This window comes from Solanum stenotomum, chromosome 3 (genome assembly GCF_019186545.1).
Source record: "Solanum stenotomum isolate F172 chromosome 3, ASM1918654v1, whole genome shotgun sequence".
Classification (NCBI taxonomy): domain Eukaryota; kingdom Viridiplantae; phylum Streptophyta; class Magnoliopsida; order Solanales; family Solanaceae; genus Solanum; species Solanum stenotomum.
The window spans coordinates 1,716,076-1,737,656 of NC_064284.1; the positions used below are offsets into that span (position 1 = coordinate 1,716,076).

General features: G+C 33.4%; 1 protein-coding gene across 3 annotated transcripts; it reads left to right on the forward strand.

The window, feature by feature from the left end:
• The first annotated feature begins 5,143 nt into the window (after window positions 1-5,143).
• On the forward strand, window positions 5,144-13,250 carry LOC125860672 (serine/threonine protein phosphatase 2A 55 kDa regulatory subunit B beta isoform-like). 3 transcript variants are annotated; one of them, XM_049540674.1, is made up of 14 exons: window positions 5,144-5,603; window positions 7,929-8,032; window positions 8,123-8,221; window positions 8,452-8,571; window positions 8,846-9,055; window positions 9,764-9,855; window positions 9,954-10,072; window positions 10,196-10,319; window positions 10,523-10,646; window positions 11,864-11,932; window positions 12,017-12,108; window positions 12,205-12,282; window positions 12,374-12,444; window positions 12,562-13,250. In XM_049540674.1, exons 1-14 carry the CDS (start codon window positions 5,486-5,488, stop codon window positions 12,696-12,698), a joined length of 1,557 nt encoding a protein of 518 aa, XP_049396631.1. In that variant the 5' UTR covers window positions 5,144-5,485; the 3' UTR covers window positions 12,699-13,250. The 3 variants fall into 3 exon arrangements, with proteins under 3 accessions (XP_049396631.1, XP_049396632.1, XP_049396633.1); XM_049540675.1 differs by having other exon boundaries at window positions 5,164-5,603; window positions 8,846-9,052; XM_049540676.1 differs by having other exon boundaries at window positions 5,164-5,603; window positions 8,846-9,052; window positions 12,377-12,444.
• Window positions 13,251-21,581: the final 8,331 nt, after the last annotated feature.

Sequence of the window (21,581 nt, forward strand, 5' to 3'; positions counted from 1 at the left end):
TATGTGGTGATATATTTGCCTTTTTAATTAGTTAATGTTAAACAACTCACATTTCAAATATTGTATTAATTTGTATTGAATTTATTTAGTAACAAACAACTCTCTCTAAATAATTTGTAAGCTAATTTATTTAAATAAATTTACTAACACAAACATAAAACATAAAATCAAGAAAATAAACAAAATAATTAAAATGATTTGAGGGATATTTTTGTCTTTAATAGACTTATCACATGGTATTATATCCCATGTATTACTAATACCTCCAAATGGAAGGTATTAGTAATACACCCTATAATACCATGTAGGAGGTATAACTAATCCATGGATTAGTTATACATAGACCCAATTTCCTACCAAACATAGTACTAAATAATATCATACACAATACATGGACTATTTATTTTAATGCGGCCTACCAAATGATCCCTTAATTTATTTTTAGTTTTTTTTTTTATTGAAAACTTTACATAACTATTCTATTTTCACAACTATTTTTGTTTCTTATTTATTTTTGTATACAAACGACTTTTTATTTGTTTTCATTTAAAATCAAAATATAAATATTTATTAATATTATGAATAGGAATGTCTAATTTTTATAGCACATATGCTAATTATATATATTCGCATCATGTATTACTGAATGTATCCACATATTTAGTTATCATGTATTAAATTTTTATTTAGAATGTGAATTTATATATAATTTATATATCTGGTATACTAAAAATGTACAAACAACACATGCATCAAATTGATAGAAATTTACATTATATAAAATAGGATAGTATAATGTACTTGAAATATATCAATAGTATTTTATTTTTATAAGCTTTATACATTAAAAAAACAAAGAGAAAAAAAACACAGAATTCCTAGTTAAGTACATATAAAATTCCTTTCTTTATTTTTTTAAGGGAGAATTTATACTATTTGCTTACTTATTTTATTTGTAAATAATATATATTAATTTATATTAAAATCAATATTCAATAGTTAATAATTCGTGTAATGTAATCTCTATCTAATTAAATAACACATACATACCTAATACTCTTATAACTAATACCTGCATAACTAATATCTGCATAACTAAACCCTGTATAATTAATACCTACATGACTAAACCCTGCTTAACTAATACCTGCATAACTCTAACCAGTAACCAAGCAATCCCTAAAGGATGAGTAGTGACCAAATCATAAATGTGAGATTTTGGGTCTAAAACAACTTTTAAAGTTAACTTACTTAAAGGATGAATAGTGACCAAATTATAAATGTGACATTGCACTCATCAGGGGTCAAATATGGTCTAATACTGAATGCGTGAACAATTTATTCGAGGATCTATATATATTGAGGGTCTGACTTTTATACTATGTTAAATGGACTTTGAATCTATCTCAACTTAAAAAACTAACTCAAGAAATGAGAATTATCTAAATTATATAAAGGTAAAATAAAGAATCCAACCATCTCCAATGTGAGATTCCATTCACCATTTAATTTATTTTATATTTTGTGAGAAGGTAACGACCTCATCAGTTAATTTAATCTTCTTAATTGCCTTATCGAGCACTAAATGATACTATGATTTGCTTGTACATTACAACCATGTGTTTTGACATTCTAATCTCTATAATGAATAGAAGTAAAAAATATATAACAAATCTGACTTCTTATATTATAAAAATGCAGGTGTTGGAAAAATACAACCAAATGTTTGACATTTTAATTTCTGGACCGAATATAAAGTAGAAATTATTAACTAAATAAGTTTACATTAGCTTCGAAATTCAATTATTGCATTTGAAAAATTACATGCTAAATGATTAATTTATTCTATCCACAAATGATCAAGTAGTTAATTTATTCAATCCACCAAAAACATCACATCATTTCTAATCTTTCACACAACTACTACTATATGGGTTAATAATTAAATGAAGAAGGCAGCATCTTCAATCTAAAGGTGGCAACCTTTAATTTTACAAACAAAATAGTGCCAGCTTTGCCAGATCGGACAACGTTCGTTTTAGAGTACCAGTCAAGCTCATTACTAGGTAACGAACGAGTCGAAACAGATGGTGATCAGAGATGGACAGCGTAATCCTACGAGTGAAATCTGAAGAGGATAATATATACACAATTATTATTTTGTAAATATAGAAAAATTATTTTCAATAGATTCTTAGGTGATCTTCAAATTTGCTATCTCCAGTATTTCAATTTATGTACCACTATTTCATTTTAACACAAAACTTAAGAAATAAATGAAGATTTTTTGTATGATCTAAAATAAATCTTAAATATTTATATTTATAAATCATTTCATTAAGAATATACAAAAGAATTTAGTTAAGTTGTGTTTTAATTATAGGAAAAATAACTTTATTTTTGAATAGACTCAAGAGAAAAGTATATAAAAAAAACATTTTGGACATTCTAATTACTATAACTTATTTTAATTAAATACTTAATAAAACTATTCTATTAAACACTTTATGCTTAAATTTTTCCATTTATATATTTTTAATTTAACAATAAATTAGACAAGGGAGTAAATAATAAATTAGACAAGGTTATAAACGTCATTTCAGGTAACGTTACCTTTGTGTCTTGTTCCAATAACGCCAAGTGGAGTACAGAAATTCAATAAACATATTTTGTAGTACTAATATTTTTTCACTAACCTCACCTACTGTCATGCTCGCTCACGCGACTGACCAATAGCATACGAGCTCTTCCTTTATTTCTCTTTTTTTTTTTTTTTTCCACATGGTGAAAAAAGTGAGAAAATAACGAATGATATTTCATGTTGGTTTTAACTATAAATTGGGTAAAGTAATCACAAAAATTATTCCTATATTTGTGCACACATGAAAAAAGTTAAAAAGCTTTATGACAATGAAAAACTTTAGAGGACTAATTTTAAAAAGAAAGTTGCGTTCAATTATTTTTTTTAAAGGAAGATTTAGTTTATCGAGCTGATGATTTATAAAAGTAATTTAAATTAAATTTTAAGTTTTAAAATTTGTCAAACGTGAGATCTTTTTATTTTCATTAGATACTTTAAGCGAATTATGTTTGTTAGATTAAAAGAAATTTTGAAAAAAATAATTCAACTAGGAAGACTAGGAAAGTTTCACCATAACCACAATGCGAATTTTGTATCAAATACAAAGAAATAAATACACAGAAATTTCATCCCAAAAAGCAGCAAAATCTAGAAAACAGACAAAAGTAATATGAACGACAAAAAATATATTCTAAATAGAGAAAATTTCACAAGCAACCACTAAAATAAATTTAATTAGGCTTCATAACTATAGTTTGCTAAATTTGATTCGTAACTACATGTTAGAGGGAGGAGAGAGAGCAGAGAGTGGAGAGATGTGAATTGTATATGTATATCTGTCAAATAATTGTATATATGTAACTGATATACATATGTATTTGTATATCTGACGAGCAAGACTAAGAGAGGGAGGAGAGAGGCGAGCGAGAAAGGGAAGAGAGTGGAGAAAGGCGAATTGTATTTATATATCTGCCATATAATTGTATATGTATAAAAGAGGAGAGAGGCGAGAGAGAGGAAGAGAGGAGAGAGGCACGCATAATTATAGCAAAAATTAACGTGTGAGTGGTAATTAATAGAAACTAAAGCTATATTAGCTAATTAACTTGTATATGTTTGCTTATCCACATAATTTCCCCTTCTAAATATGAGATCTCGCTATTTTTTAAAAATAAAAAAAGTTATTGTCAAATCCAACATTAAAGTTCTTAAATATTTAAGGAAAACAAAAAGTATTCGCTTTCGACAAACATAAATGATAAATTTTGTCTTCATTTCTTTAAATTTACCATCAAAACATGTTGGTCAATTATATTTAAAAACACATAACTTGTTCGCATTTTGTCTTATTATTATATTTATTCTTCTTATTAATATAGCTTAAATTTCAACAATCTTTCAAGAGAATATTCAATCGCAAATTGCTCAAACACGCTAAATTAATCACCAATCAATAAACTGATTTCACGTCTCCAACTTATTGAGAAAAATTCCACATCATCCCTTTCAATTTTGATCGAATAACTTAAAATTCAATCTCAAATTATAGCTTCCTTAAAGTCAAAAAAAAAAAGAAGGGTTTTCTTTAACTTCAATGTCTCATTATAGAGAAAATTGTAAACAAAAAAAATTAAATAAATTAATTTATTCATTTTCACGAGACAAATTTAACAATAACTTCATTTGCTGTGACACAATATCGGTAAAATTAGTAGAGAGGGCTTAAGTAAAAACAAAATACTACTTATAAAATAAAGGAAAAAGGGCCTAATATACCCCTCAACTTTGCTATTTGGAGCTGATATGCCCGTCGTTATGAAAGTGGCTCATATATACCTTTACCGTTATACAAACGGCTCACATATACCCCTACCGTTACAAAATGAGCTCACATATACCCTTCATTTAACAGAAGTGAAAAAAAATAGTTTTAAAGTTATATTTTTGACTTTTGATTTTTTTAAAAAATTATTTAGGGGTATATATGATTTTTTTAGCAAATTTCGAGGTATATTTTAATTTTTTTGGACATAATTATATTTTTTGACTTTTTGATTATCATTATTTGAGTTTCTTATTCTTATTTTATGTTTTCTTTCATTCCTTAGTGTAAAGAAAAAAATTTAAAACTATTTTTTTCGGATATAATTTAGTTTTTGTATTTGAAGAAAAAAATTGAGTCATCTATAATAAATTTTACAAGAATATTAACAAAACTTAAATAAATTTGACAATCAAAATAATAAATCTAAATTAGTCATTGAAACAAAAAAAAGTTAAAAATAATAATATATGTTTGAGGAAGATTAAATATACCCATATGGGATTATATTTTTTAAAAATAATTAAAAAATTTAAACAAAAATTAATTTTTTCACTTCCGTTAGAGGAAAAGGGTATATGTGAGTCATTTGTATAGTAATAGAGGTATATATAAACCACTTTTATACTAAATGACAAAATTGAGGAATATATTAGACCTTTTTCCCTAAAATAAATAAAAAGGTGGGTAGAGAGAGATAAATGTATTATTGATTGAGCTTAGAGAGAGAACAGTGTTCTGTTCTTCCAAAGACAAAAGAAGGGCAAATTCCCTATTTTCTCCTTCCCCAATCCAATCACAGAAAAAAATTAAAAAATAAAATAAAATTGAGAATCTGAAATTAATCTGGAATTGAAAGAGGGCATGTGCTCTTTTGATAATGTTTGGGAAGTTGTAATGGTTGAATCTGAATCCAACATTTTTCTATGAAGTTTACCATTTTTCAAACCTAAAAAACCGATCGCTTTTCATGAAGTGATTGATTTTCTTCATCTGATTCTTCTTAATTCTTTCGATTTGATTCATTTTCGTTTATTTTCGGCTGTTGAAAGGAAGAAAAAAATCATTAAATTAGGAGAAAAATGAACGGTGGTGATGGTGGAGATGTCGCGGCAGCTCCGGCGGGTCCACCACCGCCGCTTGAGTGGAAATTTTCTCAGGTATTTGGTGAACGTACGGCCGGAGAAGAAGTTCAGGAAGGTAATTTATTTTATTTTGTTCATAATTTTTATTTCACTTATCCGTCTTTTACATTTGGATCCATAGTTGGTTTGGTGTCAGTGTTGGGATTAGGGTTTTGGTATCCGTTTTTGATCGGTTATGCGGTAGTACTGTACTGAAAGCTTATTAAATCTGTTAGATTTCGATTACGGGTTTGATTGAGTTATGGAGATTTTAGCCAATTGAGAACCTTTAACAAGTTTGTTGTTACTTAGAATTTGCTTAACTTGTGTCTAGATCTAGATGATTGTTTTTTCGAGTGTAGTTTGTCATTGTTCTCAATTTAGTAGAGGACTATGAAGTGTAGGTTTTTGACTTTGATGCAAGCGTCATGTTAAAGGGCGGTAGCTGCTGTCTTCACTTGTTTCTTTGGTGCTTTGGAGTGTTGGAACTTTATGTATGCACAAATGTAAACCATGATGGTGTGGTGGAACTGCACATGCAATCATGTAGCAATGGTTAGTATTGAGGCAGTCACCAGACATTCTTTTAGCTCCATGCACTAAGCTTTTGATCTTTAAGGTATGAGTTTGGGCAATTGCCTCATTTCGAATCAGTATGGAAGTATGTATAGGTAGAGATAAGAATAGACGTGTCCCATCGCCTAAATTGTCAGAAGATTTGATGTTGCTAATGGGGTGTGAGCTTTTATTGATGTCTATTTTGCTGCAGCACAGCAAAATGTTGTTACTTTCTTATAAAGTACTTCAATTTGTCGTATGAAATGTCTATATATCGTTTAAGGCTCCGATTAGATAGTCCCAATTTACTCTCTTGGCTTCTAGATGCAGTATATGCAATGCCTTGGGGAGTTGGTCATTCCACTCTTTATGTTTCAGTAAGTAACTCAATGTAGATCACTATAGGTTTGGTTGTCCTTTTGTAACTAGGTTGGAGTGAATGTCTAACCGAAGTCTGTCTAGGTTGAATGTTTGTAACACTTTGTAGATGCTACCCTTTTTCTTTAGCTTCCCCATTAAGATTGTTCTGATGTGAGAGTAGTAAGTTTCATGACCTTCAATATAAGGATTTGAAATTTGTTCTGGCTTTGTATCTAGCTACTCAAGTATCTACCAACATGAATAGTATATGCACCGGAAGATAATGGGGAGTTGGATTAGTTTGATGTCATTTTACCTAATTTGCGTAGGATTTTAGTTTTAAGAATGAAACTGAATCCGGATTTCTCTTTGATTCAGCATCCTTAGCCATGAGACTTTCTTTTCCTAAATTATGATTCATGGTGTGTATCAAAGTCCGTTCTTTTTTTAGTTTATACCACAGTCAAGCTCCTTTTGCTCTTGCATCTGTTTCGTTTACTTCTACCTCATGTTTTATTTGTCTGAAATATGCAGACTGTCCGCTGCAGAATGAAGGATGCACTGAGTATTAGTCTTTGGTCATTGGAGTTTTCATTTCCTAATGCCAACACATGTTTCTTTTATTGCCTCTAAAGACACTTTCATATGCCATTTACTAGTGATCTTATGATCATTGGAGCTTTCCTTTCCTAATACCAACACATGTTGTTTCAGAAGTTGAAGTACCTGTTTGCCTAATACCAACACACATGGTGTCCGAAGTCCAAGCACATGGATTTTTTTTTCTGACTTGTGTTTTTCTTCTTATTGTTTCTAAAGGAACATGTATATTCAATGTGAATGCATTTAGTTTTGTCAGCACTCAGCACTAAGATCCTTTTGGTCATGTTGCGATGATCTCTGAACTTCCAAAGCCATGGCTGCATCAATTTCACTATTTTTTTTCACATCTATTCCCAAGTTCAGATTCACAAGCTACACTTTTCCTATATGTACAGCTTCTTGTTTAGTTTGACTCAAGCATGCCTTCAGATTTTGATTTTGCACACTTGTTGGTGGTAGCAAACATTCAATTGTTTCTTTCATATTTCCTTCAAGCCAGTAATATGTTGTACTAAGATAAAAAGAACAGAAAATAATTCTTGTTGAACCTGTACATGAATCCATCTCCATGATACTCATCTGGTGCTCCATGTTGTATGAAATTATCACATGGTTTGACTAGTAACAGTGGCAATTCATATTATCTAAAATTGTTGCATAGTCAACTGTTGGATCATTATAGGATCTGCAGATGAGCTTAATTTAGAAACAGAATTTTCAAATCAAATTTGTACTGTAAATTTATTTGAAGTGCCAGGATAATGCAGACGTACCATTTCCAGTTGCATGGGGAGTTATATGCTTTGCTTCCTCTCTTCGATGTTCAGGGCACTTAATTTTTTGAGTATCATGATGTATTTTCTCATCATTATTGTTGTAGTTGATATCATCTCTGCAATCGAGTTCGATAAAACTGGTGACCATCTTGCTACTGGAGATCGTGGTGGTAGGGTTGTATTATTTGAAAGGACTGATACAAAAGAGGTGGGTTTCTTCACAATGCAGCTCAGAAGATATATTAAAAATTGGAGGTTGTTTCTGCTGATCATGTCTCTTTTGCATTGTTTTATTTAGAATATTGGAAGTCGGAGAGAGCTAGAGAGAATGGACTATTCAGTGAGTCGGCATCCAGAGTTCCGCTACAAGACAGAATTTCAAAGCCATGAACCTGAGGTATCTGGCAGTTCTTTGTTTCCCCTTCTGTATTCTTCGTTTTTGGTGTGATGAAAGAGTAAGGAGAATATTAATTATCTGGTTCTTATGTACCATTTTCCTGTCCAGATGCAACTATGTAGGGTTGAATTGCCTCCTGCTGCTATTTCTCATTCTTCATTTGCTTTACTTTCCTTCTTTTCTTGCTTCAATTAGTATTTTAACTTTTTCCATCACATCTTTCTGTTCAGTTTGATTATCTGAAGAGTTTGGAGATTGAGGAGAAAATCAACAAGATCCGTTGGTGCCAATCGTCTAATGGTGCCCTCTTTCTTCTATCCACCAATGACAAAACCATAAAGTATTGGAAGGTAACTTAGTTCAATGTAACGTGCTAAGTTTAGTGTTCTTCCATACATCCATGGCTCAAGATACATTTTTGCTGTTGCATTGATGAGCAATATTGATTGTTAATTTCAAGTGTGATGGGGAGCTATTCTGATTGTTGTTGAGATGTATACTAGTTGAGAGTTGACTTATGTTGCATCTATTGTCTACCTGTGAAGCCACTTCTCTAGTGGCTATTATTTTTGTGGGTTCCTTATCAATGTGCTGAGGTGTTCTTTACTTCTTTTGCTGATTCAGGTCCAAGAGAAGAAAGTTAAGAAGATATCTGATATGAATATTGATCCTTCTAGAGCTGTTGGAAATGGCAGTGTGGCCAGCTCTAGTGTTTCTTCCAGTCCAAAGCAATGTCTTGCAAATGGGGGTTATGCAGATAGATCTTTGAATTGCTTGAGCAATGATTTGTCGTTTCCACCTGGGGGCTTTTCCTCATTACGTTTGCCTGTGGTAGTTGTACTTAAGCTATATATGCCCTGTATGTTCAGTTGTTTATGGAATGTCGAATATGTCTATGTGCATTACTTTTTTATTCATCAACCAAGCATTTTAATTAGTGTCTGTGATCGTACTTTAAGGTTTTATGGAAAAGGAAATGCGAGCAATGTCATAAAGATACTTGTTAGATAGTACCAAGTTATTTTCTTATTCGTTACACATAAAAAGTAATAAAAAGTAACAGATCTCATGAAGTCGCAGCTTGAGTGGAACAATGTACATGGTGTTTCTGGGCTCCTGGTTACTGAGAAGACTGTTCTTTCTAGTCTCTACTAGTTCAAGTTGTTGTCTGTAGTCTCAAAAAAGGTACTTGGTACTCTTAACATAGTTAATTGTGCACCCAAGGTCTGATGGAGGGTGAAAATTTTAATATATACAAGCCAGGACAACCTATTCTCATGTGTTTATGTGCTTTTGTAAATGGCTTTGGTTTCTCTTGCATGATATGGATACACAGACATTGCTTTATCTTCAAATCCTCAGCCTTGGGTCATTGGAACTTAAGTGTTTTCTGTGCCTTCAATTTTTCTCTTGATTGGTAGAAGAATTTTGGTGCTTTGCCGCATCTCCTCTCCCCAAGACAGTTGTTACCTTTTAAAACTTGACATGATGTCCTCATTGTTACTCCATTTGAATCTAAAAGCTTTGCAATGTTTATTATAGGTTACAAGTAATGAGACCAGCCTTGTTGCTCGGTGCAGAAGAGTGTATGCTCATGCACATGACTATCACATCAACTCTATTTCAAATAACAGGTGAAGATATTGCTCTTGTAATTCTGCTTCGCCATGTTGTTTTTTCTGGTTTACGAGAGCTCATGGTAATTTGTCTGGCCTTTTTCTTTCCAATTCAGTGACGGTGAAACATTTATATCCGCTGATGATCTCCGGATCAACCTTTGGAACTTGGAAATAAGCAATCAGAGTTTCAATATTGTTGATGTCAAGCCAACAAATATGGAAGATCTAACTGGTAAGTTTTTCGTCAGTTCCTTTGTTGTGAGAACCTCAACTAGGTCATAAAGTTTATTTTTTGAAAGTGCCTTGTGTTATATCAATAAATGCTTAGACTTAAACCATATTTTATTTATTGCAGAGGTGATAACTTCAGCAGAATTTCATCCTACTCATTGTAATACGTTAGCTTATAGTAGTTCAAAAGGGTCAATTCGTCTCATAGATCTGCGGCAGTCAGCTTTGTGTGACTCACATTCTAAATTGTAAGTTCCACCCTTCCCCTTATTTCTAATTTTCAATGCATGTGGATTTGTTTCTTCTTTATACGTGTTATTGTCCAGCAGAAGATATAAAAGATAGATGAAAATGTTCTGGAATAGAGCTACTTTTGCTAAGCATAGATATGTCTTTCAAATTACTTCCTGATAGCTCGATTGATTAAAAATATTGGTTCCTTGTTATGCAGGTTTGAGGAGCAAGAAACACCCGGTTCAAGATCTTTTTTCACAGAGATAATTGCTTCAATTTCTGATATTAAATTTTCTAAGGATGGAAGATACATACTCAGCCGTGACTATATGACCCTAAAGGTTGGTTCCTTTTACTTAAAGTTTCAGTGTTTCACAAAATCTTTGGTGGAGTATTTGAGAGCTGCACCAATTGTAGTGTGCTTCACATTTATACATCTTACTTTGTAAAAGAAGCTGTTTGATCTGTAAAAGCTTTGTACGAAAAGCATAGTTCCGATTAGGTGGCATAAGCATAGCTCATGACATGCTCCATGGTCTTTATTGTGCACATTACCAGCTCTTTTTTGAATTTGGAATTGAGGTTTGATGGATTGATTTATGCATATTATTGCTTTCAATATCGTGTCATTTTGCATTTTTTAGCTAAATAATTCATGTGAGAATTAGTTTCTATATCAGTTAGCTTGTCGCTATTGGTAGGTAGAATGGAAGGTGCAGTATTTTCATTTAAAAATGAGCAGACATATTACAAGCTGCAGTTAAATGTACTGAATTTTATATCTGCTGCCTGAGGTTTCTTGAAGACCTAGCCGGCAAAAAAGGAAGGGACTGATTGGCATACTCCATCACACAGATGATTTTGTTTAAACCACTTTCTCTTTTAAAGTTTAAACGACATTTTTGTAGTAGTTTCAAGATCAAACACTTTTATGGCCTGCAGGGTGAATCTGGATCTCTGAGATGATCGATTGACTGGAATGAATCAGTTAGAGTTTAATTGTTGGTTTCAGTTCTGTAATAGGAACCACTCCACCTTTATCTTAAGCAAGTTTGTTAAGATGCTGCTCAACTTTAGCTATGTTATCTTTGTCTTGTTCTATTTTAAAGACCACCTCCAATGTTTGATGCTTACGTACAACAACAGACCCAGTGTGATCGGGGTGTGCAGAGACCTTACCCCTATCTTGGGGAGGGGGGAGGGGTAGAGAAGCTGTTTCTGATAGACCCTCGGCTAAAGAAAATCATTTTTCTATAGCAAAAATAATAAAAATATCCAGAGTAGAAGTAATAATCGTAGTGAAGAATACGATAATGCTAGCATAATAATAATGTTTGATACTTATGTGTTTTTACTAAACTACATATAATTAAGGTAGAGATCAAGACCAGGAATTTCTATTACATTTAAGTATAGTTGCTGGTTCTTGTTTTCAAGCTGGGTCATCCCTGGTTCAGCTTTTGTTAGGAGGACCACTGGTTTTCCATGCTTGATATTTTCCATTTTTATATGGACAAAGAGTGTGCCCTTGTTACTGAGCTTACATTGCTTTTTTCAGCTATGGGACATAAATATGGATTCTGGTCCAGTGTCAACCTTCCAGGTTCATGAATATTTGAGACCAAAGGTGCATTACCATCTGCATCAAGATGTTACTTGTCTATTTTTGGCATGTCTCTTAGCTGATCATAGATTTTTTGCTGATACACAGCTATGCGATTTATATGAGAATGATTCCATCTTTGACAAGTTTGAGTGTTGCCTTAGTGGTGATGGGCTGCGAGTAGCTACTGGTTCTTATAGGTGTGTAGACTGTCATCTATTTGAATTTTCCTTTTATTAGTTCGCTTCTGATTTGTTTTTTAAAAAATATTACTATTATTATTATTATGATTTCAGCAATCTTTTCCGTGTCTTTGGTTGTGCTGCGGGCACTACTGAAGCAACTACACTTGAAGCTAGCAAAAACCCCATGAGGTACGTATATCTTATCTTCTTCATGTGAGAAAAGATTTGGATATAAATGTTGTTTGTCTTGGTCTGACTGAGATTGATTGTGCTCCACCAGAAGACAAGTACAGACTCCATCAAGGCCTTCCAGGTCCCTGAGCAGTAGCATAACACGTGTTGTCAGGAGAGGTATGCATACATATTCATAGATGCACTCGACAATAAGTCATTTTTATACTTTTCTTATTGCCAGAAATATATATCACCATGACGAAATATACTGGGTGATATTTATTTGCATTACAGGTTCAGAAAGTCCAGGGGTTGATGCGAATGGAAATTCATTTGATTTCACAACGAAGTTGCTCCACCTAGCGTGGCATCCAACTGAAAATTCAATTGCCTGTGCCGCTGCAAACAGCTTGTATATGTATTATGCATAAGTGTTAACAGGAGGAATGTAGTTTTCTTGGATAGCATTTTTTCAGGTTGCTTTTTTAAGAAACGTTTTCTGCAGAAGCAGCTTGAGGTTCTACCATTTCACTTCCAGGTGCCTCGCCAACCTGTAACATGCAAGGCCCAGAAGTGGATGAAAAGACTCCAAACAAACCAACTTTGTCTTTGTCAGCATACTGATGACCTCGCGTTCTTATCCTCTTCTTCTCGTTTACTGCTTCAGTCTTTGGAATTTGTTATTATATTGGGTCGGAGTAGGGAAAGAATGTCTTAGTTCTCGTACAAGCAAAAAAAATGCCACTAGGTTTTAAGGTAAATGTGGTTTTTACTGAAAATGGCGGGAAGGAGCTGCTGCTAACTTGCAGGGCGCTTAGCTTATTTTGTTGGATAGCATTATTTTTTGTAGGATAAATCAGTGTGCCTTTTGTTATAGATTAAATTTTTTCTGTAAAACAAGTTGAAGGGCACTGACATTTGTTTACTTGTATTTTTTGCTTTTTGGAAGTGAAGTTGGCACTCTTAAGCTTGTCGCTCCTTACTCATATTACTGTTGTGATAGAACAGAATAATAATCTGGCAAACATGTTTTGACAAAAAATGATTTTTGTGTTGCGTGATCATATCATACACATTGCTTTCGACCCTATCTACGAATCATATCAATAGATTTGTGTTCGAATTGTCTTTGTTGTGTGTAGGGGTGTACAAAATCGAATTGAAAATTGAATCAAATCTCAAATCGAACAAAAAACTCGACTAGTGGTTTGGTATTGGAAAAAAAAAATTCGACTATATTTGGATTGGTTTGGTTTTAACTAAAGAAAATCAACTCGAAATTATTTATGTAATTTTAAAATTTTATTTTATACATAAAAATATTTACATTGATATGATTTTAAAATATTTCTTATACTATTTCATAGTTTTTATCTTTTAATTTATTATTTCAAGTTTAAAACTTAGAATTCGGAATGGTCCAATAAAGATTATAGTTTATAGATGTTGATAATTATAATAAAACTTAAATCAAAATCAAATTAATACTAATGCAAAAAGAAAATCAATTCAACACTAAGAGTGGCAATAATATTAAATATTTGTTCTTTAGTTTTACATTGGTTTAGACAATTAAAATACATAATCTAATTTTAATTTTCCTTAAATATCTAGTAATGTAACTAATACTTATTAAACTTATTTTAGCATGATTTAGTACTTTTAAATTATGATCATTTTCATTATGACTTTGCAATATTTATTTTATATGATGATTTCATTATTATTTTTTATTGAATATTTTAGTGTCATCACTCATTTCATATTTTGTGTTATTTTCTTAAGAAACACCTTAGATAATTGTATTTTGGTTGGACTAAAGAAATATTTGGAGCACAAGTTAATTATATGTTTGTATGCAAACTTTACCGAAAAAGTCCAAAAATCCGAGGTTTATTAGTTTGGTTTGATTTATAAATTTAAAAATTCAACACAATGGTTTGGTTTGGTATTTGAAAAACCCGAAAAAATCCGAATTTTATTAGTCTGGTTTGATTTATAAATTTAAAATTTTTACACATATAATTTGGTTTGATATTTGAAAAACTCAAACCAACCCGGTTATGTACACCCCTAGACTTGTGCCGTATGAACTGAAATTCATGTCAACAAATTGCTGTATCGCATATTTGACGTGTAAAATTTGTCACCGTCGGTCTGAATATCTCGCTATCACTAAAATTTGAAATTCTTTTTGAGTTTCTCTTTTTGTCCTTCCCAAAAGATGATTTTCATGTTTAGTAGTGCTTGAACCGTTTATTATTACTTGTTTATTCTATTTAAGATGGATGTCTATTTTTATTTGTACAGTTAAAAAGACGAGATAGTTTATTTTAGAGCTCAAATTGTAAAAGATTTTACTTTTTTAAATTTTATGTTTAGTCACATTAATTGAGACAAAAGAGAGTTCCTTTCTGGACAAATAAATGTCTGCCTTGAAATTCAACAAAGCATTGATTTTCTTTTTTAAAAAATACTTAGCAGTCTTTGTTATCTATATTTCTTTTTGGTTTCAACCACTTAAAGAATTGCGATAAATTAGGATTTAATCAGAAGATTTACTAAATTAAGTTTAGAACATCCTTCAGATTATAATGTGATGTTTGTAGTTGCATATTTGTGTTTTTCGCTGTTGTGTGTGAAAAGAAAGCAAGTTAAGGCATCCGGTGAATAAAGTCTACCTTTGTAGTGTCGGGCTAAAAAAAGGCGATAGCAGTAGAGAATCAGGAACTTTCGAGCAGCATAGTGGTTATAGCTAGCTCCAATTTGATCTCTTATGTAGTTGTCAATCAATATATAGTAAGATGTTAAAAACTGTATAACACTTGATTTATCTAGTATATATTTCTGATAATAATATGTCAAAAACTGTATAAAGATTTTCTTGTGTGAATTAGATCAAGATTTTACACCTTTCAACGGTAATTTCTCTCTCTAAAAAAATTCTCTCTGACTTCTCTCTAACATTTTTTGATTCCGATGAACCCAAACGGGCAAAATCCGGCAGTCCCGCCAGATCCTCCGCCCATCCCAACTAGCAAAATCACGGCCAATAAAGATTTGGAGGATTTAAACCTCAATTCTGCCCTCAAGCAGAAAACTCCTCAAGGAAACCCAGATGAAAATCAATATAAAGAGCTTATCAATCTTGCCCTTAATAACCCAGATTTCTTGCAAGCTCTTCAATCAGCTCTGGTCAAGGTAAACAACACTGCAGAGGATGCAAAAAAAAGAAAAGGAGACGATCAATTCAAGGTCTCTACTAACTTCGACCGACCCGTCAAAAACTACAATAAAGGAAATGCCTCTAATAAAATCGACAATCACGATCCTAATCCAAAGCCAAATTCTACTCAGAAAAATATTGATTCAGATGAGCCAGCAACTGAGGATCATATCAATCAAAATCTGAATCAACAAATTTTGATATCAAATGCGATGAATAATGCTACTGGAGGTCAAAGATCGAAACCCAGCGGACCCTCAAAGCCCACGTTCGCAGCAGCCGTTCAATCTAGGCTCACATCCTCTAGTGCTGGAAAAACTCATGTAGACATTAAACATGGAACACATTTGGGCAAACCTGCAGTTTATTTCTCAGCCGAAGACTACTTCGGCAGCCTAGCTCAAGATTGCAAATGGACCATTGTGGGGAAGTTCATTAAAGGAAAGCCAACTATGGAGGAACTAAGGAAACTTTTCATTGGGCAATTTCAACTGTTAGGTACTGTCAAAATTGCTTTCTATGACTACAGATGTGTTTACCTGGACTTTACTAATGAAGTAGATTTCAAGCATATCTACTTTAAGCCTTTTATTGATATTGGTCCATACACTATGAAAGTCATGAAATGGACACCTGATTTTAAACCTGAGCAAGAAACATCTACTGTCCCCATATGGATTTTAATCCATAAACTTCCTTGGCACTTGTTTAGATGGGATATCCTATCTAAATTGGTACAATCTATTGGTATAGCAGTTGCTCCAGATCAAGCCACTTTTTCCAAATCTAGGGGAAATGTAGCTAAAATCAAAGTGGAGATTGACCTCCTAAGACCAAAACAAGAGGAAATTTGGCTTGGATATAAAAGACCGGATGGGTCTGAAGATGGAGAATGGCTGAAAATTGAATATGAAGATGCTCCTAGTTACTGCGCTTATTGCAGACTTCAGGGACACACAGAAATGGAATGCAGAACCAAGATAAATCGTGAAAATGAAAAAAGATTGAGAGAAGAGCAAATGAAAAATAAAAAGACTACTACACCTCAATCTCAAGAAACTGAAGATGGCTTTCAGGAAGTTAGCAGAAAGAAAGGAAAACAAAACAGGAAAAATGTTGGGGTGGTCATCAGTGAACCCAATGCTCATGATCAAAAGAAAAAAACTTTGCCTCTTGTGGAAGGGAAAGGAAAAAACGCCACAAATGAGACAATAAACAATGTTGTAATAGGGGAGCAACAACAAAGAACGGAAAAAGGTGAAACAAGTAGACTCCAAGAAGAAAAGCAAGACCAAAATAAAGGGGAGAAGATTTTGGATGAAGAAACTCATATCTCTGGCAATAAACACAAGACGCAAAAGGATGATAGTTCAAAAAAGAACGAACATAAGAGCAATCAGAAAAAAAATAAGAATGACAACAAAAAGGTTAATTGGGAAGATCAAACCAATACACGACAGAAAAATACTACCGAAATAAAAAAGCCTCAAAAGCATCCGGTTGATCAGATGCAAGCCAGCTCCACTACTGACCAAATTCTGTCCAAACAAAAAAAGACCTCTGTCCTACCAGAAATCAAACCCAAGAACCAAATCACTAGACACAACCAACAAAACCCACAGCCAAATCAAACTACAACCAAATCCACTGACAAATCCAAAATAATACACAAAGCCCACGACAACAAAAAAATCACAACCAAAGCTATAGACACCCACGAGCATCAATCCTCTGAGGAAGAGGAAGAAACAGAAGAAGATACCGAAACAGAAAATGAGAAAATTCGAGAGAGCAGTGATGATAGTTATGAAAGTGTGGAGGATAATGATGATGCTTCAACAAGTGATGAAGAAGTCGAGAATCAATTTCATACTTTTAGTACTATCCAACAGGAACCAGAAGTCGCTAAAGCTTTTGAGGATTTATCAGGGAAAATGAATCTCTCACCTAGAGGTTCGCAAAACACTAGAGGTGACAATTGCAATAGAGGAGGCAGAGGAGGTAGAATTAGAAAACCTGTGAAAAAAACACAGGATCAAAGCTCAACTTCCAATCAATTTTGATGATTAAGTCCATCTTTTGGAATGTGAGAGGCATCAACAGTCAAGGTGCCTTTGATAGACTTAATCAAATTAAAAGACTTCACAATCTTGCTTTCATTGCTATTATGGAACCTTTTAGCAAAAGGACCAAACTTGACAAATTCAAAAGGCGATTGGGTTACAACTTCGCTTACTCAAACTGCAACAATAAGATTTGGATTTTTTGTGATCAGCTCTATGATTGTGTCATTATTCAAGATAAAGAGCAGCAAGTCACCTGTAGCATCACTACTCATGAGGAAACCATTCTATTGACTGTCATATATGCAAAATGCAAGGATCATTTAAGGGAGCCACTTTGGAATGATTTGAGATACATTGCTAATAACATGAATCTTCCTTGGTTGGTCGCAGGAGATTTTAATGTTATTTTGGCTCCAGAGGAGAAACAAGGGGGTAACTCTCATAGAATGTATAAAAGTATACCTTTTATAAATTGTATGATGGATTGCTCCTTGATAGATATTGGATTCCTTGGTTCTATCTATACTTGGTGTAATGGTCGAGGAAAAGGAAAAAGAATTTGGAAAAGACTTGATAGAGTATTAATAAATACTGAATGGTCACTCAAGTATGTTGATACCACAGTCACCCATCTTATCAGGACTGGATCTGATCACTGCCCTCTCTTGATTTCTATATCCTCTTCTCATCAAACTCATCAGAAATATTTTAGATTCTTGGATCTATGGACTCAAGAACCTGGTTTTAATGAAACAGTGAAGGCTGCCTGGAATGAAGATACTAGTGGATCACCCATGTGGAATTTCCACTTGAAATTGAAAAACACATGCAGAAAGCTATCTCAGTGGTCGAGAAACAGTGTTGGTAACATTTTTGATAACACTAAAGCTATGGAAAAAAAGGTTGCGGATTTAGAAGAAATTTGCTTGACCAACAATTCTGATAGCAACAGAATGGCTTACAACTGCGCAAATGCTCAACTTATTATGCATATCAAGAAGGAAGAAGCTTTTTGGAAACAAAAGGCTGGTATGAAATGGTTTCAAGATGGTGACTCTAATACCAAATTTTTTCATACCATCATGAACAATAAGAGAAGAAGATTAGTCCTCAAAAAGATCAAAAAGGATGATAACACATGGATTGAAGGAAGTGATGAAATTGCTAAGGAAGCAATAAATTTCTTTGAATCCCAATTCAGTAAGGACGATTCTCACAAAGATTTCAGTATTCTAAATTGTCTACCATGTGTGATAAATGAAGAAGACAATAATATACTGGATGCCCTACCTACTATGACTGAGTTGAAAGAGGCAGTATTCTCACTAAGTGCGGACAGTGCTCCTGGACCAGATGGTTTAACAGGAACATTTTATCAAAAATGTTGGGATATTATCTCGATTGATTTATTTAACATGGTTTGTGATTTTTTTGCAGGTACTCCACTTCCAAGATCTTTCACTCATTCATGTCTTATCCTTATTCCAAAGACTCCAAACCCTCAAAGATTTACAGATTTGAGACCAATAAGTCTAAGCAATTTTAGCTCTAAGATCATATCCAAAATGCTGAACACAAGACTATCTAAAGTCATTCATAAAGTGGTCTCACCGAATCAAACAGGATTCATGAGGGATAGATCTATCACTGATAACATCATGCTCACTCAAGAGCTAGTTCACAACATTAAGAATCCAAATGTTAATGGTAATGTTATCATTAAACTTGACATGACTAAAGCATTTGACAGAGTTGATTGGATTTTCTTATGTCAAGTTCTCAGGCAGTTTGGATTTTCTGAATACTGGATTGATATGATATGGAGGCTTCTTGCAAACAATTGGTACTCTATCAATATAAATGGAAGCAGACATGGTTTCTTCAAATCGGGAAGAGGAATTAAACAAGGAGATCCTTTGTCACCCTCTCTATTTATTATTGGAGCTGAACTTTTGACCAAACTTATGGAGCAACTCATAAGTGAAAGTTTCATTCCCTACTCAGTCGATAAAGGATGTCCCTCTTTTACTCACCTCAGCTATGCAGATGACACTATTCTTTTCTCTTCTGGGGATCCTCTGTCTTTAATGGCTATGATGAATAAGCTTTCTGTTTACGAGAAATGTTCTGGACAACTCGTCAACAAAGACAAGTCTTGTTTTCTAGTAGCTCCAAATACTCATGAGTCCTTGACAAACGACATTAAGAGAATAACTGGTTTCTCTCAATCTAACTTTCCTTTCACGTATTTGGGATGTCCCATTTATTTTGGTAGACAAAGAGTCAAGTATTTTGATGGTCTTATCTCTAAAATTACTGGTAGATTGCAAGGTTGGCAAGGCAAGATGATTTCTTGTGGGGGTAGAGCTGTCTTGATAAAAGCAGTCCTTCAATCATTGCCCCTTCATATGCTTTCAGTGATACATCTTCCGAAAACAACTACTTCTCAGATTGAAAAGTTGTTTGCTAATTTCTTTTGGAGTGAGACTGAAGGAAAAAAGAAACATCATTGGATTGCTTGGAAAAATCTTTGTTATCCCACTGACGAGGGTGGAATAGGAATCAAATCAATCCAAGACATTAACAATATCTTTAGTGCTAAAGTTTGGTGGAGCTTTAGAACTAGAAATACCTTATGGAGGAACTTTCTTGAAGCTAAATATTGCCCAAGAGCGCATCCAGTGAAGAAAAAATGGGTTTCAGGGCAGTCTCACACCTGGAAAAGAATTCTTCATGTAAGGAGTGATTGTGAGAAGTACTTAGTTTGGAAAATTGTCAAAGGAAATTGCTCTTTCTGGTGGGATAATTGGTTAGGTACCGGTAATCTTGGACAACATTTTCCTCATACTCGAAGATCCAAAAAACTCAAAGTTGCAAACTTTATGATTGGCAACACTTGGGATGAAAACAAGCTTCTCCGTATTCTTCCTATGGATATGGTTAAGCAAATCCAAAATATTAACATCTATGAGGGAGAAGATGACTTTCCGATATGGACTCCTGACACTCATGGTTTCTTCACTTGCAAATCTGCTTGGAAAGTTCTCAGGGAAGGAAGGAATACTACTTTGACTGCCGAAAAAATTTGGCACCATAAAATTCCTTTCAAAATCTCTTTCTTTATGCTTAGACTACTTAAGAACAAATTGGCTACTGATCAAGCTCTTCATCGATTTCGTGTCGCAGGACCATCTAGATGTTCTTGTTGTAAGAACTATGCTACAGAAGACACAAACCATCTTTTCAGAAATGGAGAACTTGCTGATGAAGTTTGGAATTATTTTAATATCCATAGTGATATTTTTGATAATCACAACAACATTAGAAGTACTTTGATGAACTGGTGGCTGTCTGATGCGAAAAACAAAGTTCATTCTTTTGTTCAACAATGCACACCTATTGTCATATGTTGGGAGCTGTGGAAGGCTAGATGCAGTCATCGATATGAAGGAATCAAATGCAATCCCCTCAGAGTTATCTCTCAGGTAATTTCTTTGGTAAAGTTGTTAATCAATTCTAATTTTCCTTGTCTTAACTTGGACAGGGAATGGCATATAGCATGGCAGCAAATTGAAGTACTTAAGCCGAGACTAGACATTCGATGCATCAGATGGATTAAACCAATAAAATATAAATTAAACACCGACGGCTGCAGTAAAGGCAACCCAGGAAAGGCAGGAGGTGGAGGCATTTTGAGGAACGAGAGAGGCCACTTGATTATGGCATATGCTGAATATTTTGGAGAATGCTCAAACAATATGTCTGAAGCTAAAGCAATTCTCTTTGGTATCGAATGGTGCCTAGATAAGGGATTTACAAACATTTTGGTGGAATCTGACTCCATGTTAATTATTAATATGATTAATGGAAAAGCTAAAACACCATGGCAAATCAAGCACATCATTGAAGACATTCATAGCCTTAAGGTACAAGGCACCTTCTCTTTTCAACATTGTTATAGAGAAGTGAACATGATAGCAGATTATCTAGCAAATATGGGAGTATATACTATGCAAAGATCA